We start from the raw sequence: 24,562 nt of genomic DNA, 5'->3' as shown, positions 1-24,562 counted from the left end.
TAGGAATACATTTGCCATGGTGGTGGAAAAGCCTATAGCAACACTAGACAAAGGGCTTTTGAAAGGAACATCTAAACTCACTCCAGGCCAGGTCCCAAGAGATAAGAATTTGCACCTAACAAAAGCTCACAACCATTACCATCACAACCAACCCCTGGCCCAGATTACAATTCTCTACCTTGCAGGAAAAGAAATTAGGCTGAGTTTGTTAAACTTGTACAAAACACAAGTAGTAGAACCAGGGAAGAGGAGATTGTAAATGGGATCTGCCATCAGGTCTGTATGGCACCATCAGGAGAAGACCAAGTACAACCAGTTATCCATACTTACATTCCATGGTGTCTTCATTGGCCTGCTCAGTATCTTCAATGTCAAAGACCTCAGTCATTTCCTTAACAATCTCAGCACTCAGGTGGGCTGGTAGAGTGTGGGTGGGTGGTGGTGGTGTATAGAAACTGATCTTTCCACTGCATTGAGAGGTGGAAGGAAATTGATGATGGTCATTGAGAGAAATAATGATCAATCAAAAAGAGGACGAGTTCAAAAGCCAGAAACAGTAAGGGACAAGAAAACCCAGAGTGGCTTCTGAACAATAGGATGAGTTGCTGGATAATCACTGGCACAAAGTCCCAAGCACAACATGCCCTCGTACCTTGGTTTTCCCCTGCCTTGGGATAGCCACACCAGCTGTGATAAACACAGATGAGCTATTGTAGAGCCAGACTCCCAGCAGGCCTCATGCTCAGTCCCTTCCTCACCTCACCCAGTCAGCTAGGACAGCTTTAGCAGCCTGCTCCTGACTGTATAAGCCTCCCTTCTTCTTCTTTCCCAAGCGGTGGGCCACTGCAGTCAGAAAGTGCTCAGTGGTCTGGAACCCAGACACTCCATAGTAGTTGGAAATCTAGTTTAGGAAAGAAGAAAAGAAGTCATTAGGAAGAAAAAATAGTTCTTGGAGTGGGTAGGGTAGGGCATCCACCAGGGGACCTGCTGTGTACCTCTTCCAGGTTGCAGCGCTGTAAAATGGTCTCCACTGGGGTCACAGGATCTGCCAGCTTCTGCACATGGATGCAGTTACGCAAAATAGTGCCCACCTCGGAGTTGGGTCCTGGGACAATGCCTGGAGCATCCAGCAGCCTGATGAACTTGTCTAGGTAGACCTCCTGCATGAATCTGGGGTGGGAGAGAAGAAAAAACTGCATGTGCTTGACATTTAGTAATAAAGGTTGAGCCTAGAGAGGTGGGGGAGGGGATAAAGGAGCAAGGAGAAGGTGTCTTTCAGAAGCTGAAAAATGTAGAGCTGGTGGGGTCTGGGGCCCTATAGACCTTGGGCTGATTCTAAAATTCAGTATCTGCTGGGGACCAGGCTACAGAACCATAAGTATGCTTCTGACTCTCTGGGTTTCAGTTGCTCCATCTATGCACCGAGCAACTCATGAGTAGCCCAATCTTGCATTGTTCTTAGGAGGAACTAATGAGAAGGACCCAGCAGGGTGCCTGTCCCACACCTGGGGGTACTAGGAAAATGAGGGACTCCCACGCTCAGGAAAAGAATCAGAGGACTGTACAAAATTAGGAAAGGGATGAGGGCTGAAGGAATAGGAGTCTGAGGGAACTTTAGCGTTAAGAAGTTGTGAAGTAGACGAGCAGGTGCTTACTTGGTAACCCCAGGAACGGCTCCCACACTGCATGCACGGCTGCGCTTCAGGCTATTGATCAGGCTGCTCTTCCCAACATTGGGAAGGCCTAGAAAGTAGCAGCAGATAACTCAGGGTAGAAATGACCCTCAGGAACATCAAGTCAGACTCTGTGAGGGAAGCCTGGCAGGAGCACTGGTCAGGCCACGGAGAAGCCAAAAACAGAGCCTGGCCTCCTGCCTTCCCACTCTAGGCTCTGATCAAGACCCTTACAGGGCCTTTCTTCCTCTCTTCCTTTTGTGGACATGTTCAGTAAATGTGTTCTTCTCTCTAGATGTGACACCCACCTCCTACCCACAACCAGCCTGGAGAAGAGCTCAATTCAAGGCCTCATAGGCCCAATGCAACAGAAGGTGGACATCAAGAAACGTCTGTAAAACACAGGGCCATCTGTTCTGCTGTGTAATTGCCCTGGGGGATAAGGGGGTTCTCTCCAGATACCAGTCTCTTTGTGCAGCTGTCTTTTCTTGTGCCACCTGTGAACTGCTCTCAGCCTATGAATAGCTCGTTTCTTCCTCCTTGGGTCTCTCATTCTCACCATTCTCTCTCTGCATGTGCATGAATTTACATATGTAGACTACTCTCTCATATATGTGCTTTGGTTTCTATACACCTCTCTTAGTGATTCTCATTCCAAAATATGACTGTTTTGTGTTTTTTTTTTTTTTTTTTTTTTGTCTCTCTCCCAGTCTATTTCTCTAGCATCTCTTTTTCTTTTTCTGTGTATGTTTGTATCTAAGCATCTATTTCTCATTCTGGCCATAGTTCTTTCTGATTCTCTACACCCCACCAATTCTGCCTCTCTGTAATTCCCTCTATGCTAACTTCTGTCAGCCTCCTTCTGACCATACCTAAGGTGAATCAGGTAAATGATGGCTATTAGAGACTCCCATGCCCAGAGTAAGAATCAGAGGATGGTACAAAATTAGAAGGGGCTGAAGACATGGAAGCCTCCTCTCTATGAGTTCCTCTATGTATTTGCTTCCTGAATGTGTTTCATTGTAACTCTTTTTATCTCTGCAGGTATCTCCCTAAGCCTATGTGTGTTTGTGTGTGTTTCTCTCTCTACACATACACACAATCTGTCTCATCGGGAGAGAGACATGAACATATCTGTCTCATCATAGACATGTTCATGTATCTCTCTCCCGATGACTCTAGATTGTGTTAGAGGGTTATCTAGGAACATGAGTGTTACCCTATGACTCTATTTGCTTTAAGAGAACAGAGTTGGGGTGAATACATACATGTGGAAAAGGCTTGGTCTGCATATATTGGCCCCTCTGTGTCTCCAGATGTGCATCTGCTGGGTGTGTACAAGATCCTACACATGTAGGTGTGTAGGTGTGTGTGTGTTTCTTTGTGTCTATATATCTCTCTTTGAGTCTGCCTTCATCCCTGAATGTTCTTTCTTTGGGTATGATGTCGCACTCTATATACATGGGGTGTCCTTATCCTTGCTATGCCTCCCTCTGTAAGTTTCTGTACACACAAATCTAACTCAATGTCCCTTTTGGTATTTCTTTTTGGTCATTATATCCCTCTCTCTCTCTCTGCATCCCTCTGTCATTTAAATTTGTCTAATTTTTCATTCTCTACTAACCCTGCCATCTGGCCTTCCTGTTTTATTTTTCTGCATCTTCCTCTGTCTATTCAAGTATATGTATCTATACATTCTCAACTGTCTAACTCTCTCTCCATTTCTCTATCTTGGCTTTACTTTCTCTGCCTGATGATCTGTCTTCTTTTGTCTCTCATGATTTCCCTAGTCCCTTCCCATGATCCTTCCCTCAGTACCCTGGGTTCCATAAAAGCTCAGGTTTAAACCTCAGCCCTGCCTTGTCTTGCACTGGGCTAACTCCACAAGTCTTTTTTTTTTTCCCCTTTTTCTGGGTCTCAGTGTTCTCATCTGTAAAAAAGAGACAGTAACACCTCCTTCCCACAGCTCTGACAAGATGAGATGATAACAATTCCAAGCTTGGCACTATGTATGTGGTCCATGGTTCTAACATTCAATCACTGTGGTGACTATGAACATGCTTTTCCATGTCCACCTATCCAAATTACAGCTCAGAAAACCCTTTCTGAACCACTCCCTTCTTCCCCCAAAAGGCATATTTTCCCCAGTGAAATCCCTCTTCAAAGAAGGAACCTAGACCCCAAGACTGTTCACCATGCCTTACCCACAACACCCACACGGATGTGGGTGCGTACTTCACCCAGGCGGCAATAGTTTCCCAGAACCCTCATGAGATTTTCAGCTCCAAAGCAAGCTTTGCTTTTTAGCAGCGATTCAGGGGCTTGATCCACTGGCACATTACACCGATTCTGGAAAATAAGGGCTGTTACAGAAGAGGCATCAGGTAGCAGATGAAATCTGAGTCCAGATTTTCAACTTAGAGGGAAACATTCAGGAAGTCCCTGTGATCATCAAACTCCTCAGCCTAAAACAGAGGGCTTCTCAGACAGGTACTGAACACCTACTCTTTACCACTCACTCCCCTCCACTGTCTTTGCATCTCCAGATTTCTCTTGTCTCTGCTTCTGACTTCACATATGTTTCTTGCTTCCCATAGAAGGGGGCAGGGAGGCATCCTGGCTCTAGATAAGCCACGTTTGAGTGCCAGTTCTACCTCTAATACGCCTATTTCAAGCAAAGCCTGCTTCCCTTCTCTAGGCCTCATGTACACAACAGGAATGCCTGCCCTCCTTGCCTCTACAGGGATGAGGAGGTGACTGAACCACAGACTACATTCCCTTGACACCCCACACAAGACAAGGCCATCCCAGCCTCCACATCTTTATTCCTAATACCATCTCCTCTTCCCAGAATGCCTTTCCTCCTTTTCTTCATCCCTTACTCACTTCAACATTGTTTCTAGTGCCAGAAAGTTAGAATTAAACTAAACATCTATCAATAAGAAATAGGTTCAAAAAGCCTATCTGGCATATCCTTAAGGTAGAATACAAATGTAACACAACAGGTTTCTTCTTTCATTTGTTTGTTTCTTGAGGTACTGGGGATTGAACCCAGGGGCATTATACCACTGAGAAGCACATTCAGTCCTGTTTGTTTTTTAAAATTTTGAGACAGAGTCTTAATAAATTGCTGGCCTTGGCCTCAAACTTGCAATCTTCTTGCCTCAGCCTCCTGATTGTCTGGGATTACAAATTTGCACCACCATGCCCAGCTGGAATACAACTGTTCAAAACATCTTTGCTTTCAAAACGGCCACAAAATTGGGCTCAGTAGTAGACTGCTTATCTAGCATGCACAAGACCCTGGGTTTGATCACTAACAGCACACAAACCCATGTGAAAAAAAAAAAAAAAGGTCAAAAGACTATAAATGAGACAACATATTTCTCAAAGCCATAAAAGTTCAAAGTTATCTAAATAAATCCAACATAGATTAACCCTGTTTATATAGGGATTTCTGTTTGGGAAATGTTGACTTGAGAATCACATGTCCCTGGGAATAAAAACAGGCATGCCTACAATAGAAAAATAAAAACATGGGGCCGGGGTTGTGGCTCAGTGATAGAGCGCTTGCCTAGCAAGAATGAGGCACTGGGTTCAATCCCTGGCACCACATAAAAATCAAATCAAATAAAATAAAAGTATTGTGTCTATTTATAAAAAATTTTTAAATAAAAACATTAATACTATTAAATATTGGCAAGGGGACAGGGAGCCAGGTGTGGTGGTGCATGCCCATAATCCCAGTGACTCAGGAGGCTAAAAGGATTGCAAGTTTGAAGTCAGCCTCAGCAACTTAGTAAGACCCTGTCTCAAAATAAAAAATAGGAAGACTAGGGATGAAACAATCTTGGGTTCAAGACCCAGTATTTAAAAAAGACACAGGGGGTCCTATTCATCTACCCCACTGGTGGGAGGATAAACTGTGACAGCCATTATGAAAGCAATTCCATCTATGTCGTGAAAAATGCAAAATGCACAAAGCCTATGTATGACCCAGTGACTCCATTTCTCAGTACCTAACCCACACCAATACTTGCCTCCATACAAGGAGAATGTACAAGGGAATTTGTGGAAGTACAGATTATAACAATGAAAAATGGTAAACTAGGGGCCTGGGATGTAGCTCAATAGTAAAGTGCTTGCCTAGCATTCTTAAGGCCCTGGGTGCCATTCCTAGCACTACAAAAAATACTAAGTTTAATGCCTGGGCTGGGTTTGTGGCTCAGTGGTAGAATATTTGCCTAGCATGTGTGGGTACTGGGTTTAAGCCTCAGCACCACACAAAAATAAAAAATAAATAAAATAAAGGTATTAAAAAACTAAGTTTAATGCCTGGTGCAAAACTGGAAAAAAAAAAAAAGTTCCCCTAGCACCCAAATTCTCTCTCTAGAAGCAACCAATGTTTCTGTAATACTTTTTCATAATAAAAAAATGTATTTCTATATTAATGATATGATTAACAGTAAAATATAACTTTCTTATATTCATATATGAATACACAACCAATGAAACTCCACATCATGTATAAACACAAAAATGGGATCCTAATTAAGGCTCAACATTGAAGGCACAGTTCAATTACTAAAGGGATAAAGGACCCATTCCACATCATAACTCCCTAACCCTGGTCCTAGGCTACCCTGAAAAAGGACAGATACCCTGATCCCAGACTTACCAGGTTTTTGACCTGATGTTGGGTGCTGGCCTTAAAAGCCACAGTTGGCAGCTCATTACGAAGGTAATCCAACCACTTCTCCACAATCTCCTTAGGAACCAGGTCTGGGGAAAATAGGAACAGATGGGGTTGGCAAGGAGAACATCACCTCCATGGCTCACTCCAAAGACATATCTATAAACACCAAAGGGTAGGGCCACCTCCTGCCAATAGATCTCTCCACTGGCTCTGTCAGTCCCTGCCCAGTCTCCAGATGGGAGTTACAAAGGAGAGTCTGGTCTACGGGACCAGTTGGCCCTCTCTGAAGGCAACTGTTCGCTCAGAAAAAAAATGTGCAAACTAGTTGTTTGGTCCCAAATGGCCTCCTTCCAAGTCAAGGTGCCCAAGGTGCCAGAGGCCTGCCAAAGACTGCTTTCCCTCTCAAAGGGTTGGAGATATAGCTCAGTGGTAGAGTACCCTTAAAAAATAAGTTTAGTGCCTGGTACAAAAATTAATAAAGTGGTCCCCTAGCACAAAAATTCTCTCTCTCGAAGTATTAAGGATGTAGTCAGTGGTAGAGCACTCCTGGATTCAAACTCCAGTACTGTAAAAAGAAAAATAACAACTATCACAAGAAAGACTATCATTTGTGAAGACTGACCATGTACCAAACATTAACCCTCAAACAAACCTGTCAGGTTGGGACATTCATGACCCATTTTATAAACAGAGAAATAGGAGATCTCAGAAGTGACATGACTTGTCTAATAACTCAAAAGAAAATAACACAGGTAGGATGAGACACAAACCTGAATGATTCTTCAGTCCATATGCTCTTTTACTCCAATCTTTGAGTTCCAGTTTGGGGAAGAGAAGAGCTCTCCAGGACTGTCAAGTCATAAAAATGGCTCAAAAATGGCAAGAATGGTGACCTGAAAGGTTGACTTCACATCCACCTTGCATTACACTCATTTGTGTATGTATGTATTTGTGTACCTTCAGACAATATTCCTGGCTTTGAAAACTGGAATAAGAATTTCTACCTGGCATGACAGTTATGAGTACCAATGTGTTGCTCGATCTATATCTGGTATGAGCTAGTCTTTCAAGAAGGCTGACCCCTTCCCTGCCTTACTCAATCCAGCCAAACACCTACCAATCTTGTTTAAGACCAGGACCAGCTTCTTATTGCCCTCTGCCCGCAAAACAGCCTCCTCCATTTGGAAACACCGACAGCCCAATGGGTCTCTGGCATCCAGGACTTCCAGAATCACATCAGAGTATTGTACTACCTGTACAGCAGAGGACAGAGGGATGAAGGCAGGGAATAGAGTGGGCAGTAGTCATATAGGCTCATGAAAGAAAAGGTCTCCATTTCAGTAAGGAAAAATCAGAAATGGAAAAGAAATGAAAATGGATTGGGACCCTCCCAAAAAGGTCTTAAGAAACGGATCCCTGCACCTTACGGAACTCCTTGTAATAAGCCTTCCTTGTAGCCTCATCATCCAGCTGAGGAAACATATTTAATTCCTGCAAAACCTCCTCCTAAAAGAGAAAATAAAGAGAATGGATTGGGGAAAGAAGGGAGGAGAAGGGGGAAAAGACAAAGAGTACAGAAGTGTACATGCTCAAGGACTTTGGAAACCACAGGAGGCTAGAGAAGCCATGTCAGTCTCAGTCCACCTAAAAGTAACTTTGACCAACCCACACAGTTGAAAACTGGAAAAAGAATGAACAGAACCACATGGTGCATGTGTTTAGCTATGTGTATGCATATACTTGAGCACCAGTCAGACGCCTGAGCATGCACAGTGGAGTGTAAGGGAGGGATGTGAGGAAAACAATCTATGGTAGATATAGAATTGGGAAGCCAAAATCTGCACTATATATCAGGGAATAAAGTATGGAGTTGGTAATTCCATATTCTGTATTTGAATCAAGAACAGATGCCAGAAAAGCAGTGAGAAGGCCCAGAAGGAAAACGAAATCCCCCCATATGCTTCTCTCTCTCAACCCTCCCCCTTATACTCTTACTCCCTCTTTTGTACCCCCTCCACTCATCACACCTTTCCAAGCCCCCAACCCTACCACCACTTCCATTTGGGGCACAAGTTTGGGAGAGAGATGCTCTCCAGAGATACTAGTGAGAAATAAGGTTCAAAATGGCCCTTATCTCCCTTTTACCCTCCCTCCCTGTCCCTAATCTTTCCTCTCTGTACTTATTCCTTTCTTCCCCTCCAATAACCTCACACCCTTCCTGTCCCTTTTGCAGTGTGACAGCAAACCCACACTAATCCCACCCAGGGGCACAGGCTGCTCTCTTACCTTGCGTTCAAACTCCTCCTGGCGTCTCAGGACATCCTGACAGTAGCTCTCAATGGTCCTGCGTCTGTGTCTCTCTTGCTCCCGGGCAGCCTGCTGCTTCTCCCTCATCTCCTCAACCTACCAAGTGAACAGATTGCTAGGATTAGAGCTGACTAGATCTACATACTAAGAGAGAAATGGATGACAGAGTAAATAGTGCTACATGGCAGAGGTTAGAGAAACTGGGATACAGAGTGAGGGCAGATAGAACAGCAGGAAGTAGAGTACTTGAGAGGAAGAAATTGGAGAAATGAAGGGAAGGAGATAGTGGTAGAGAAAAATAAAAAGAGAGTGGACACAGTGGCACACACATGTAATCCCAGAGACTCATGAGGCTGACAAGAGGATCAGAAGTATTGAACCCAGCCTAGGTGACTTAGAAAGACCTTGTCTCAAAAATAAAAAGGGTTAAGGCTGGGATTATAGCTCATTGGTAGAGTGCCTGCCTAGCATGCGTGAGACACTAGGCTCAATCCCCAAGTACCACATAAAAATAAATAAAATAAAGGTATTATGCTCATTTACAACTAGAAAAATATTTTTAAATATAAATAAAAAGGGCTGAGGATGTAGCTCATTGCATAGAATACCGCTAGGTTCAATCCCCAGTATCACAAATAAATAAATAAATAAATAAGTAAGTAAGTAAGTAAGTAAGTAAGTAAGAAAAAGAGGGTATGCGAAGCTAAGAGAGTGCATTATAAGCAGAGAGGAATCACTTAAGACCAGACAAGAAAAAAGGACAAGGTCCTGGGATACAACCTCATTTTAAAAGTTGGAAGAAAAAGCTGGATGCCATGGTGCTGGCCTGTATTCCCAGCTATTCAGGAGGATAAAGGAGGTAGATCCCTTCATCCCAGGATTTCAAGGATACTCTGGGCAACATAGATATCCAGTCTCAAAAATCACACAAGCAAGCAAGCAAACAAAAAAGCAGGAAGAAGAGCAGCAAGAGAGAAATGCAAAAGGTTGGTCAAGAGGAAGGAAACATTCAGGCGAGTGGTATGTCAAAGTCAAAATCGGGAATGCTTCAAGGAAAGCATGGTCTCAAATGCTGAGAATTCTACTAAGATGAGAGAAAAACGCTATCAATGAATATGGCATGAAGGTTGGCAATGGGGAAGCCAACAGGGGTGGTTTCCATGGAGAAGTGGGAATATAAGCCAGAGAGTAATGGATGGGGACATGAGGGGGAAGTCAGCAAACAGAAAAACTAAATCCTATATCAAGGTAACTTCCCTCCCTCACTTTCCCCATCCACAAACAGCCTCAAGAATCCTAACATCTCTCACCTCTACCCTTCCACTGAACACTTCTGCAGATCCAGCATTTAAACCAGGCCCTCTCCCTCCCCCAAGGTAAAGAAGGGCTCACCCTCTTCTTCTTTAATTCTGCCTCCCGGCTGGCATGATCATTGCAATGAACAAACTGGGGAGCGGAGGGCACTTTGGAAGTTGCTTTCTTTCCATTTTGCTTTATAGGCTGGTCGCCACACAAGAAGAAGAAGAAAAAAAAATCAAACAGAAAATAAACCCAAAGAAATCACCCACAGAGGTTAAACCTGTTCAGAGGACTGTAGCTCTGGAGGGAAAGAAAGGAGTAGGCCCAAAGGGCTTCATCCCTAGAGAACTGCCTGTTTGGCTGAGAAGAGACCCTCCCTTACTTACCCAGGCAGGGACTAACTAAAAACTCCAGGAAACTGGTGGAGGCAGGGGCAGCTAAAAAGGTTTACCAAGGCCAAGGGAAAAGCTTTCTAGACAAGTAGTTCCCAAAATGTGGTCCCTGGGCCAACCACAGAAGCACCAGGGGACTTGGTAGAAATACAAATTATTAAATGCCATGCCAGACCTACTAAATAAGAAGCTTTGGGGCAGCACTCAGCATTCTGTTTAAAGCCACCCTAAATATGATTCTGGAGGGTGGTTTAAAGTTTGTAGTCAGGCATGGTGGCTCATGTCTGTAATCCCAGTTACTCAGATAGCCAAAGCAAGAAGATAACAAGTTTGAGGCCAACAACTTACAGAAACCCTCAGCAATTTAGCAAGATCCTGTCTCAAAAAAAAAAAAAAAAATAGAAAGAGCTGGGATGGGGGCTGGGGTTGTGCCTCAGAGGTAGAGCGCTAGCCTACCATGCTTGAGGCACTGAGTTTGATCCCCAGCACCACATAAAAATAAAATATACTGTGTTTGCCTACAACTAAAAAATATTTTAAAAAGAAAGGGCTGGGATGTGGCTCAGTTATATAGTGTCCCTGGGTTTCAATCCCCAGTACCACAAAAAATATATTAAAAGTTTTTTTAAATGGAACTGGGGTAGCAGTATAGCTCAGTGGTAGAACTCTTGCCTATCATGGCACAAGGTCCTGGGTTCTATCCCCAACACCATAAAATATAAATAAAGAAAGCAGATGTGAGGGCTGGGGACACAACTTAGCAACACAGCTGCTCTTTCCCAGCATGAACTGATGCCCTGAGTTTAATCCTCAGCACTTTTAAAAAATGGGGAGTGAGATGGAGTTGTAGCTCAGTGGTAGAGCATTTGCCTAGTACATGTGAGGCACTGGGTGAGACCCCCAGCACCACACAATAATAAATAAATAAAATAAAGGTATTCTGCCTATCTACAACTAAAAATATATTTTAAAAAATGGGAATGACAATAATCCCAACCAACGTAAATCAAGCATAAAAAGCAATGTATGGCTTATAGTAGGAACTTAATATATGCTGCTGAATCTCTGCTGCAGCCACCAAAAGCCAGGTCTACTAATTCCAATGTGGTGCTCTGTCCAGAGTCAGCCAATATCTACTGAACTGATCTCCAATAATGGGCATACCTTAAGTGTGAGCCACCCCATATGATGGTAGAGCCAACTTACCTTCTTACAGCCTTTGGAACCTTTACTTGGCTTTTTATTTTCTGCAAAAAAGGAAAAAAGAAAAAAGGAAGGAATCATCATACATCTATCCAAATTTGGTCACAATTTAATCAAGGTCAGGCCACCCTGAAACCTAAAAATCCTCATACACTGTGTCTATCTAGATTCAGCATAAGACAGAGATGCAGATAGTAACAACAGTATCAAAGAAATATAGGATATAATGTTTTGAGAGTTATTTCAATGTAAACTCAAACAAATTTTCAAAGAATTCTGTAGTTACCTAAATGTGTGCTTGTGACTACAAGCCTCCAGTGCCAATCTCCTTGTTTGGGGCACCTCAATAATTTCAGAGTCAGGGTGAGATCAGGGAGCAAGAAGCAAGGTAAGGTGATCTGAGGATGCCCAGCAGGCTAATCCTGCAAAAATGCCCTCAGCATGTTAGGAGAGAACTATCCCTTCCTGCTGGCTCTGCTCTGGCCATCGCCTTTAAGAGACTTGACCCACTCACTAAACTGCTGCCTCCCTTGGATCCAAGAAAGAGAGAGCTACCACTTCTCAAACCATGGCTTAGGAACTTAAGAGGCCTTTCCCCAACTTCAAAGAGAAGTCCCATCTGTCATCCCCTTCACAGCTGGCCTCCTGGGGAAAAATGGTTTCCCTTAATTCTCACCACTTTCAAGGGGGTCAAAGGAATTCCTAGAGAGGGAGGAGGTTCTGGAAGGTCAAGATATATACAAATGTATGAGCAGTTCGAGATTACCACATACAAAAAAAAACAGGCTCCACTATCATATGGAGTGGTTCACACTGAAGCAGAGTTAATACAGGAAACAGAACTTAAATATTACTGCAAATCTGTAAGGAAGTTCAAGAAGACACTTCAAAAGAACTGTGTGAGAAAGATTCCTAAAACTTAAGGGATCATTTCTATAGTTACTGGAGAACTTGTTACTAGAGAAGTTTCTTGAATGTGTACGACTAAGTCTTGGGGGAAAAAAAGATTCCCAAAAGTTGATATTGAATAGAAATGTAATAGATGTAGTCGAAAACAGAATGGACATCAATAACCATCAAATTAATATTAACCTAGAATAACTCTTCTGACAGACAATTAATATCTATAATATATAAAGAACACAAAAACTTTACAACAAAAAAATCAAATAACCCAATTAATAAATGGGCAAATGAATTAAACAGACTTCTCAAAAGAAGAAATAGAGATGGCCAATAAATATATGAAAAAACATTCAAAATCATTAGCAATTAGGGAAATGAAAATCAAAACTGAGAGGCTGAAGTTGTGGCTCAATGGTAGGGCATTTGTCTAGCATGTGTAAGGCACTGAGTTCGATCCTCCGTACCACATAAATAAATAAATAAATACAGTTATTTTTAAAAAAACACACTGAGATTTTATGTCACACCTGTCAGAATGGCAGTCATCAAGAATACAAATAATGATAAATGCTGGAAAGGATGTGGAGAAAAAGGAACACTTTTATACTGTTAGTCGGATTATAAATTATTATAACCACTATGAAAATCAGTATGAGGTTCCTCCAAAGGCTAGGCATAGAACCACCCATCTATACCACTCCTCAGTATTTATCCTGAAGAATTAAATTCATCATAATATAGTGATACAAGCATACCCATGATTACAGCAGCACAACTCACAATAGCCAAACTATGGAACCAACCTAGGTTTCCATCAATGGATGAACAGATAAAGAAAACATGGTATATATACACAATGGGATTTTATTCAGCCATAAAGAAAAACGAAATCATTACATCTGCAGGAAAATAGATGGAACTAGAGATCATTATGTTAGGTGAAATAAATCAAACTCATAAAATTAAGGGTCATATTTTCTCTCATATGTGGAAGCTAGAAAGGAAAAGGAAAAGAAAGATGTGGGTGGATCGCATGAAAATCAAAGGGAGATCAATAGAGGAAAGGGTCCAAGGGGTGGGGAATGGGGAGGAAGGGAGAAGTGCTGGGGGTGATATTGATCAAATTATGTAGTTATATTGTATATTGTATGCATGCACAAATATGTAACAACAAATACCATCAGTATATATAACTATAACACACCAATAAGAAATGTGGGAGAAAAAATATTAAGCTAGAGGACAACACGAGAGAGCTTACTTTAAACAAAAAATCCAAAAGAAATGGAAATTATAATGAAAAAAAAAAGAAGATGGAAGAGAAAAAGGTACAAAAGGAGACACAATAGCTTTCTTAAATAATATATGAAAGTTCCTTAAATCAAAAACAGGCTTGAGGATCCAGATTGAAAAGGCACATGGAGGATCAAGATTAAAAAGCATCCTGAGGCTGGGGTTGTGGCTCAGTGGCAAAGCACTTGCCTAGCATTTGTGAGGCACTGGATTTGATCCTCAGCACCACATATAAATAAATAAATAATAAAGGTATATCAACAACTAAAAAATACTTTAAAAAAGCTTCCAAGTGTGGTAGTGCATGCCTGTAATCAAAGTTACTTAGGGGGCTGAGGCAGGAGGGTTGCAAGTTTGAAGGTAGCCTCAGCAAATTACTAAGACCCTGTCTCAAAATAATAAATAAAAATGGCTGGGAATATAGCTCAGTAGTAAAGGACCCCCTGGGCTCAATCTACAGCACAAAAAATAAAATAAAATTTACAACAAGGTGGGTAGAAGTGTAGCTCAGTAGCAAAGAATGTGCTTAGCACGTGTAAAGCCCTGGATTCAATCCCCAGCATGGCAAAAGAAAATTTTTTAAAAAGGACTAATCAAAAACAAAACAACAAACAAACAAAAATAAACATATCCTAGGCATATTCAGATGAAATTTCTGAACTCCATGGCTAAAGATAAAAATCATATAAGCTTCCAAACAGGAGCCTGTAACAAATAAGAGAGAAGTAGACAGCATTCCCAAATCTGCAACAGTTATTGCAAGCTGAGTATCCCTTATCCAAAATAAAAGGGATCAGAAGTGTTTTGGAGCTGGACATGGTGGCACAGGCATGTAATCCTAGCTACTGGGAAGGCTGAGGAAGGCAGATCTCAGGTTCTAGGCCAGTCTTAACAATTTAGTGAGACCCTGAGTCAAAAAATAAAAAAGCTGGGGATATAGTTCAGTGGTAAATTGCCCCCAGGTTCAATCCTCAGTACTGAAAAAATAATAATAAATAAGAATTTTGGATTCTGGAATATTTACATATACATATAAAATATCTTGGGGATGGGACACAAATCTAAACATGCAATTTATTTATGTTTCACATATACCTTACAACATATCCTGAAAATACTCTTATACAATATTTTTAAATTAACATGTATGAAACAAAATTTCAGCGTGGAATTTTCCACTTGTTACATTATGTCAGCACTAAATACATTTCAGATTTTGGAATATTAGATTAGGGATGCTGAATTTGTACAAAGATCTGAGAAAATGGACTGTATATCAAATCAAATTCCTCTATCTGACCAATAGATGACTCGTATGTGAAAATTAAAGACATTTTCAGACATGCAAAGATTACCATCTGTTTCCCTTCTGGTAAAACTACTTGAAAAAAATAAAAATTAGGGGTTAGCTTAGAGAAGCAAAAATATGAAATCACACTAAAAGCTTCACTCTGTAAGATAGTATCAAACAGCTATTATTGTTGGGCACAGTGGCACATGCCTATAATCCCAATGGCTGGGGAGGATGAGGCAGGAGGACCACGAGTTCAAAGCCAGCCTCAGCAATGGCAAGATGCCTAGGCAACTCAGTGAGACCCTGTCTCTAAATAAAATACAAAATAGGAATGCGGATGTGGCCCAGTGGTTGAGTGCCTCTGAGTTCAATCTTCAATACCAAAAAAAAAGCTATTATTTAACTTTATAACATGATAGAGAAATACAGTTTTAATTATGCTTTTGTCTTTTTTTCAATACTGAAAACTGAACACAGTGCCTTATGCATGCTAGATAAGCACTCTACCAGTGACCCACATCCCAGCCCTAATTATGTTTGTTAATTCCTAATATAACTTTAATTACTCAGGTAGGATTATTTATTTTTTCCCACCTCTCATCCTTTAATCCCTTTCCTCTACTGATCTCTTTTTGATTTTCATGAGATTTGCTGCTATTTTTCTGAGCTTCCACATATGAAAGAAAACATTCAACCCTTAACCTTCTCAGTTTGACTTATTTTGCTTCCATTGTGTGTATATATCACATTTTCTTTATTCATTCAACCACTGGACACCTGAGTTGGTTCCACAGTTTGGCTATTGTGAATTAAGCTATTTAAACATGAATATGCATGTACCACTACAGTATGATAAGTTTAATTACTCAGGATAAATATTGAGGAGTGGTACAGCTGGGTCATATGGCAGTTCTATACCTAGCCTTTGGAGGAACCTCATACTGATTTCCATAGTGGCTGTAATTTACAATTCCACCAACAGCATAAAAGTATTCCTTTTTCTCCACATTCTCTCCAGCATTTATTATTATTTGTATTCTTGATGACTGCCATTCTGACAGGTATGACATGAAATCTCAAGTGTAGTTTTGATTTTCATTTCCTTAATTGCTAATGATGTTGAACATTTTTTTCATATATAGTTGGCCATCACTATTTCTCTTGAGAAGTATCTGTTTAATTCATTTGCCCATTTTTAGTTATTTGATTTTTTGTTGTAAAGCTCTTTGAGTTACTTTATATATATTATAGACTTAATCCTCTGTCAGAAGAGTAGTTATCAAAAATGTTTCCCATTCTGTAGGTTCTCTCTTCACATTCCTAATCATTTTCATTACTGTGCAAAAGCTGTATAATTTGATGGTGAAGGATTATTTTAAAACTTTATCAATTGAGCAAAACATAAACAAATAAAGCAATAAGAGGAAATCAACAATAAAAACAAAATAGTAGAAATTTGATCAAAAATACGTAGAAATTGGACCAGATAATTTAGTTACCATAATGAATATGTGTTGAATTTCCCTATTAAAAAAAAACATATACAACAAAAACAGAAACCATGTCTCCTTTTCTTACAAAGTACTCATGTTGCAACAAAAAAGAATGTGAGGATTAGAATGAACCAGGTCTGGCCATTTTACTCAATAATTTCCATCTGTCTAACTTCCCTGGAAACTGAGTGCCGGTGCTGGCTGGATACAGGCACACAATGAAAGAAAATACATCACACTGAAAAGAGAAAAGCATCTGCTTCAGAGGGAAGAAGTGAAGGGGGAACATTGAAGAGAAGAGGGGAGGAGTGCCATCTCATCACTCCCACTACTGCAGCACTCGCAGGAGCCTCTGTATATCGGTTTATCAACAGCTTCAGAAAGAAAACAGCCACCATATTGCAGCTGGCAGATGGCAGTACTTATTCTGGCTCACCAACTACATAGCTATATGACCCTGAACAATTTTGTTTCTATTTGCTTGTTTTTGAGATGAAGTGTCTGCTATGTTGCCCAGGCTGGTCTCAAACCCTAACTAAAGCAATCTTCCCAAGGAGCTGGGACTATAAATGTACACCAATGCACCAGGCTGAAGATTTTTTTTTTTTAAAAAAAAAAAAATCTCTGAGCCTCAATGTCTATATCCAACATCTAGGCCAAAACCCACCAACTCTCACATGGATATTCTAAAACTGATCTCTCCATTCATTCATCTCTCATCCCTCATTTCCCACGCTCTAGGTACCTATACTTCCCCTATACCCTGTACACCCACCTTTGCACTGACTTCATCTATCCCATTCTCCCTCTACCCTGTCATCAAACACCACATGATTCAATATAAAAACATCATTATGTATCACTATAATAAAAATAAACCAATATACAGAGGCTCATGAGTGCTGCAGTACTGGGAGTGATGAGACAGCACGGCTCTCTTTTCCTCTTCACTGTTCCTTCCTTAACTTCTTCCCTCTGAAGCAGATGCTTTTCTCTTTTCAGTGTGATGTATTTTCTTTCATTGTGTGCCTGTATCCAGCCAGCACAGACACTCAGTTTCCAGGGAAGTTAGACAGATGGAAATTATTGAGTAAAAATCCCATGGAGGTGATCAACACTACCCTAATTCTTCAACCTGTCCTTGGGAACATTCCTCAGCCTCCTGCCTTGAGACTTCACTTTCCCAATAACAATGCTTCACTTGCAGGCCTCTCAAAAAGTGGTGCTTCTGTCTGGAACACTGTTATCTTGTGGCCAGTAGGTAAAAGATCTATCTTCCAGACTTACAATTGTCAGTCTGTAACTACTACTTCTTGTTAAAAAGGAAAAGAAAAAAGTAGGATTAAACCCTGCTCTTTGAGGACCCCACATTGCTGCAGTATCTGTCACCTAAATGTCACTTTTCCTGATTTATTAAAGTACCTGGATCACTGCTTTACTTTCAACCCAATCTGTATCACCATCAACCTGGATAACTTTGAAGATGACTGAGTAACTATTCCAATAACCTGGGGTTTCCCATTTCCTTGACATCCTCACCTCTAGGTATCTCCACTCCATCTCAGTCACTCACCACCCATCCATTTGATTATACCTATAGAGGCATCACCTATAATCGCTCAGACTTCTACAAGCAGTCACAGATATCCCTCTCTCCTATCTTCAAATTCATATAACTTTCTACAGAAATGAACCATCTGTTTAGCTCTTTATTCTTCAGTCACCCCCACCTCTGTCCAACTAACATTCCACATTCTATCAGTATAATCATGCTCTCACACAAAGCCTCAGTTCCCTTGCCCTTCTATCACCTCACTGGGATATATTTGCCAGTGTGTTGAACAACCTGTCAACATTATACATCTGTACCAATAAAACTGATGGTCGTGTAATGAAACACTCCCCTTTTGCCAGGCACAGTGGTGCACAACTGTAATCTCGGTGACTGGGGACAGGATTTAGGCAGGAAGATCTCAAGCTTGTGGCCAGTATCGGCAACTTGGTGAGACCCTCAGCAACATATTAAAAACCTGTCTCAAAATCGGAAACTTGGAATGCAGTTCAGTGTGCAAAAAGCATCCCAGGTTCAATGCTGTGTGTGTGTGTGTGTGTGTGTGTGTGTGTGTGTGTGTTTATACTTCCCCTTTAAATAACCACTCAAACATGTACCTACTCAAACATGTATTGGGAGGGGCTGGGGTTGTAGCTCAGCAGTAGAGCGCTTGGCTAGCACATGCAAGGCCCTTGGTTCGATCCTCAGCACCACATAAAATAAATAAATAGATAGATAGATAAACAGACAGATGGATGGATGGATGTAAAAAAAATTGCACTGGGAGGGGAGCAAGGGTCTCATGAAAATCTAAGGGATATCAGTAGAGGAAAGGGACCAGGGGGATAGGAGGAGGGGAGTGAGGAGGGGAGGGAGGGGAGCAAGGAGAGGAAGGAGGAGGGGAGCTTGTTCGAGTCATTGTTACATTGTGTCAATGTATAAATTTGTAAAAACAAATCCCATAATTATGTACCCCTATAATAAAAATAATAAATGTAGAGAGAAAAAATAAAATAAAAATGATTTTATTTCATGGTGTATGGTGGTACACGCCAGTAATCCCAACTACTCCAGAGGCTGAGGCAGGAGGATTTTAAGTTCAAGGCCAGACTGGGCAACTTAGTGAGATCCTGTCTCAAAATTTAAAAAAGAAAAAAAAAAAAGCTGGGATGTGGCTCAGTGGTATAGACTCTCTGGGTTCAATCTCAAGTATTACAAAAAAATTATATTTGAGTTAGGGATGTAGCTCAGCAGGAGTACACCTGCTTACCAAACATAAGACCCTGGATTTGATATGTAATTCCACCAAAAGAATGTAATCCCAGTCACTCAGGCTGCTGAAGCAGAGGATCACAAGTTTAGGCCAGCCTTGACATGACAACTTAGCAAGACCCTATCTCAAAATAAAAAATAAAAATGGCCAGGGATGTAGCTAATTGGCAGAGCACCCCTGGGTTCAATCCCAAGTACCAGAGGGGAAAAAATGTATTTGAACACTCCTTATAGGATTCCTCAATTACCTTTCCAGATTTAATCATTATTGTTATTATTTGGGTCCTAACTATGTATGCCCAGTTCAGAACACAGCACCTCCCCCTCATTTTTCCCAGTAATCATCCCAGTTAGTCTGGTAATTTTAGTTGCAATTTACCAATGAAAATCCTGTTTTGTGTGCGCTATAAAAAGTTTTTATACTCAATTTAACTTTTACCATTTAATGTAGTTTTATAGCTTTATTTTTCTTCTTTCTTTCTTTCTCTCTGGAGCTGGGAAATCAAACCCAGGGAATCATGAATGTTAGGCAAGCATTCTATCACCATGCTATATCCCAGCCCATCATTCTTTATTTTTAACAATAGTCACATAGCTCCAAAATCAAAAGTATATTTTCAGATAAGGGGTATGTCTCAGTGGTAGAGCATTTGCTTAGCATATATGAAGTCCTGGGTTCAATCCCCAGCAACACAAAAATAAAAATGTATTTAAAAGACTTCTCTCCCACATTTGCTCCTATCCATTACAGTCCCTTCACTGTCACAAGAAACCATCTTACTGGGCATTGTTCAGTTTCTTTATGCAAATATACACATATATTCTTATTTCTATTTTCTCCCATAAAAGGTAACACTGTGGGGCTGGGATTATAGCTCAGCAACAGAGTGCTTGCCTCACATGTGTGAGGCAGTGGGTTCAATTCTCAGCACCACACAGAAATAAATAAAATAAAGACCCATTGACAATTTTAAAACTTTAAAAAAAATAATTTAACAGTGGTTAATTTTTTTTAAAAAAAAGCTAACACTCTATTCTATCAACAAGTTGCTTTTTTTTCCAACTTAACAAATCTTGAAAATCTTTCCGTCTAATGGTCTTTTCATACAACATTCTTGTTCCAAATAATTTTTCCATACAATATTTCCTCATTTTTTAAACTGCCTAGATTTCTACATGTACATATTTTATAAAATATGACTTTATTGCAACCACCTAATTATTGTCTTGTTCATCATTATCAGTATTTTAATTATCTGGTAGTAGATGTTGCTAAATAAAGAATAATTAATTTTGTTCACTATTCTTGTGCTACTTATAAATATTATTTGTTCTTGATATTAAAAGTAATTTTTTGATAAAATTTTTATTATCTTATAAAGAAAATATATTCAAATTTGTTTTTTCCACCAAGCTCTACATAGGCAGGGCCATGATTCACACAGAATAGAGAACCACTGGTGCATAGGATCAATAGACTGTACAATGGTTGCACAATTCTTGTCCAGTCCACCAAGTGTGTTATCCAAATGTTGTCATTTTCTTTGTGGACCATAGCAAGATAAAGGCAGCGAAGCCCAGAAGTGTACTTGTCCAAAAGTCCTTTTCTTCTCTTTTATGCAGGAGTCTGTGTGACATATTTGTCTTCTCCTTCTAGACTTCATACATCATGGTAGGAGAGGGAACTGAATGAGCACTACAAACTGAGTCACTCTACTTCCTGGCATACACTATGTTATACAAACTATGCCTCATCATGCCAGGCCCTTGCGACACAATGATGAATCAGAAAAGGATGAGAAGTCAACAGTACAGTGGTGGAGACAACCCTGGTCAATAGGCCCAGTTTCTTTGGATGCACAGAGTAGAAACCAAGGAAGGAAGTTATCAGAGAGGGATTCCCAGAGGAAGTAATGCATAAGCTGAAATCTGAAAATCAATAGTTACTCAGTTGAAGAGTGAGGGGAGGGGAGGCAGAAAGTCCTAAGGCACAAAGAATAACAATTTGTCCACATGTCTTATTTTAGAGTTAAGAAAAACCCTAGGCAGGTGTGGTGGCACACACCTGTAATCCCATCAGCTGGGGAGGCTGAGGCAGGAAGACTGCAAATTTAAGGCCAATCTCAGCAATTTAGCAAGACTCTTATCTCAAAATAAAAAATACAAAAAAAGGACTGGGGATATAGCTCAGTGTTTAAGTGCCCCTGAGTTCAATCCCCAGTACCAACAAAATAAAAAGAAAAATCCAAAGGTCAGGAGAAGCCATACAACAATTTGTGGGTAGCATAGTATATGCATTCTCTGAAAGGCCAGATTCCAAAGAGAAACAAAAAGACTAAATTTTATTTATCTATTTGCTTATTTATTTATTTATATTTGGTACTAGGGATTGAACCCAAGGGCACTTAACCACTGAGTCACCTCCTGAGTCACTGGGATTACAAGCATATGCCACTATGCTAAGCTTCCAGCTACTTGGGAGGATGAGGCAGGAGGATCACTTGAGCCTAGAAGTTTGAGGCGAGCTAGGTAACATGGCAAGATCCCGTCTCAAAAAATAAAATTAAATAAAAATCCTCACAATAATTGCAATTAGGTAGATGCCATAATTAATTACTTCTATTTTGTAGATATGGAGAATATAGTTAAGTAACTTGCCCACAGTCACAGAATTAGTGAGAAAGCTGAGATTCAAACCCAGTCTAGCTCCAGAGTCTATGCTCTTAACACTGGTACAACTTATGGTACCAACTTAAAGGTATAACTCATAAAGAAAAATATTAGGCATATTAGGCAGTGCCATATAGTATTTACTGCCATTCACCTAAGATCAAGTCACTAAACTTGGCTGAACCTCAGTTTTCTCACCTGTAAAAAGGGAATGGTAGATAAGGGAAGCATTTCTTACAAGGAAGTCAGGAGGGCAGCCATTATACCACATTTTACACACATTCTGAATGATCTGGAAAATACCGAGCAATTTTTAAAAGTCACTATGAAATTATATGAATATTCACTAAAAGCATAAGATTGGGAGGGGTTAATTAAAAAAAACTCACTGTGTCTGTGCTTCATCATGATGTATCAGTCCAGCTTGAAAATGGGTAATTCCAAATATGCCCACTTTTTTCCTATTAGAATGGGAGAAGAAGCAATTTATACAGACCTGGGAACCACAATGCCCCAAGCCCCCTAAAAGTAAAATGAAATGTCAGAGAACATGATTAAAAAGACCTAACTATAGATGCTGGGAGAAGGGGCTATCCTAGAACTAGGTTCTAATATGGCTGAGTACACACAGTGTCACATTATCCAAAGGGAGGGGTATATCTGAGACCCTTTTCCTGAGTGGAGCTGATATCTCAATGGATTGAATGGGGTCCTTGATCCTATTCCTCCATTTTGTAATATTATACCCTAAATAAGGAACTAGAGTAAACCCCTTCACACTGAGGGGAGAGGAGCAGGCATGTCTGTTTTTTTCATGAATTGGGGTGATATTTCTTTTCCCAAGAAGGAAGCCCTGTCCCTCATCTACCCTGGTTGAAGTAATGGTGGGGATAGATTCCAGGAGTCTACCCTGAGGAAAAGAGGCCTCTTACCTATGTGTCCATGAGAATGAGGTCAGTGCAAAATTTTAGAGCAGGGAAATCTGTGCCTGCATGTGTGACTAGGGTGTACACCTTGTCAATTCAGGGGAGCTGTCATCTGTCCCTCTACTCTGGGGTGCAGAGAAATGTGAAACCAACAGTGGCTGAATGCACTTCTGGTACATGGGAGAGAAGTACAATTGAATGTATCTCCAAATTATTAGGAAGAGAGGGGAGGGGGTTCTAGGTCTTTCTACACTGGAAAGGCCTATGGGGCAGCACTGATATGCCTGATTTCACCATGAGATGACGTCAGTACCAAACTAATAGAGGGAAAATGTTCAGCTTTGAATGAGTAGGATATACACCTTGCCTGCAGGGGGCTGTTCTGAAACCTTCCATGGATGGTGGAACTTTTATGTGGATCTATCTCTTCATATATTGACAGATAGAGGGTGTCTTGTTATTTTACCCTGGGTGAGGAGAAATGAATCTGAGTTCCTGTACCTTGGATAAGGAGGAGGAAGCCTATGTGCACTGCACTATAGGGTGATTGGTGATTTTGCTACCTCTTACCATTACAGGGTGGGGGAACTGCACCTCTGCTCTAGTGAGGTCTCTCCCTTGGCTACATTTAATTATAAGTACTTGGAAGGAGGTCTCTGTATCTATTTCACAAGGAGAGGATAAAAATCTGAGTCTTCCTAGCTGGGGATTCCTCGAGGGGCTCCACTGACGACCTCCTCATATATTAACATCCGTTCATATTTGCTGTGAGGCACTTTGGGATGGGCCTTTACAAATACAGTAAATCAGCGCTACTATATGGTGCAGAGGTTGGGTTTAATTCTCCACAATTAGGACTCCTTCTAGGACAGGAAGGAGGAGTAATTTGCAAGGTTCTCCTTTTGCTGAGGCCTGTGCCTCTAACCACTCCAGGAAGGGGTGATCTTATCAGCTCTGCAGCAGTGCAGTGGGGGCGGGGCTTTTGTTACTCAGCAGAAGTGGAGACTTGCGTGGGTCACTGGGTCTACATCAGGAAAAGAGATTCGCTAACGCTTCACATGTTTCTCAGCTCAGAAATAATGGTTGGTAGATACATCAAAGCCTGTCCTGGGGGATGAGGTGCCTCAATTAGGATCTGTGTCTTAAACCAGGAGAGGTCTATGCCACTCAGCCCTGTATTGGCCACTGTGTCCCTATATGGTGGGGACGATGTCGCCACACCTTTGGCGGGTTGATATCCACCTAACACCTAAGGGAGTAATGCGAAACAGAGTCTCACTATCCCGAGGGGCGGAGGGCCATCAACGATTTTCCATACAAGTGAGGTCTGTGCCTCTCGGCAGTGCGTCCGGGGTCTACACCTTTCTAGATGGGGTGGAGCAAAGCCTCAACCCCGCGAGAATTCAGTTTGGCGCATGTCCACGTGCGGAACTATCCCTGTCCTCCTTCCGGGCCTTTCTACTCTGGAAGAGAGCCAGCCGTTTACCTCTCTATTCCAAGCTGGCAGGCATCTCTGGTTTCACCTCAAATAGTCGATCCTTATGGCGCTGCCGGCTGGGTGAGCGCTCACCAAGAGAAAAGAGGAG

At 41.1% G+C, this 24,562-nt stretch overlaps 1 protein-coding gene across 2 annotated transcripts in view; it reads right to left on the bottom strand.

The window, feature by feature from the left end:
• The window catches only part of Gnl3l (G protein nucleolar 3 like), a 35,686-nt gene that overhangs the window by 10,945 nt on the left and 179 nt on the right, over positions 1–24,562 (bottom strand). Inside the window, exons 1-13 of one of the 2 annotated variants that reach the window (XM_040281316.2) lie at positions 24,463–24,539; positions 22,440–22,511; positions 11,574–11,614; positions 10,069–10,176; positions 8,656–8,772; positions 7,792–7,875; positions 7,487–7,622; positions 6,352–6,455; positions 3,878–4,022; positions 1,656–1,743; positions 996–1,170; positions 759–901; positions 331–467 (exon numbers count right to left, since the gene is read on the bottom strand). In XM_040281316.2, the coding sequence (XP_040137250.1) occupies positions 331–467; positions 759–901; positions 996–1,170; positions 1,656–1,743; positions 3,878–4,022; positions 6,352–6,455; positions 7,487–7,622; positions 7,792–7,875; positions 8,656–8,772; positions 10,069–10,176; positions 11,574–11,614; positions 22,440–22,458 (1,297 nt within the window). In that variant the 5' untranslated portion in view covers positions 22,459–22,511; positions 24,463–24,539. Of the gene's footprint in view, positions 1–330; positions 468–758; positions 902–995; positions 1,171–1,655; positions 1,744–3,877; positions 4,023–6,351; positions 6,456–7,486; positions 7,623–7,791; positions 7,876–8,655; positions 8,773–10,068; positions 10,177–11,573; positions 11,615–22,439; positions 22,512–24,462; positions 24,540–24,562 lie in introns of those variants that run through there. The other variant, XM_013364956.4, reaches the window with a different exon arrangement.

Source organism: Ictidomys tridecemlineatus, chromosome X, assembly GCF_052094955.1.
Source record: "Ictidomys tridecemlineatus isolate mIctTri1 chromosome X, mIctTri1.hap1, whole genome shotgun sequence".
NCBI classification, from domain to species: Eukaryota; Metazoa; Chordata; class Mammalia; order Rodentia; family Sciuridae; genus Ictidomys; species Ictidomys tridecemlineatus.
The sequence above is the reverse complement of the archived record's forward strand: the minus strand, read 5'-3'. Positions and strand labels throughout refer to the sequence as shown.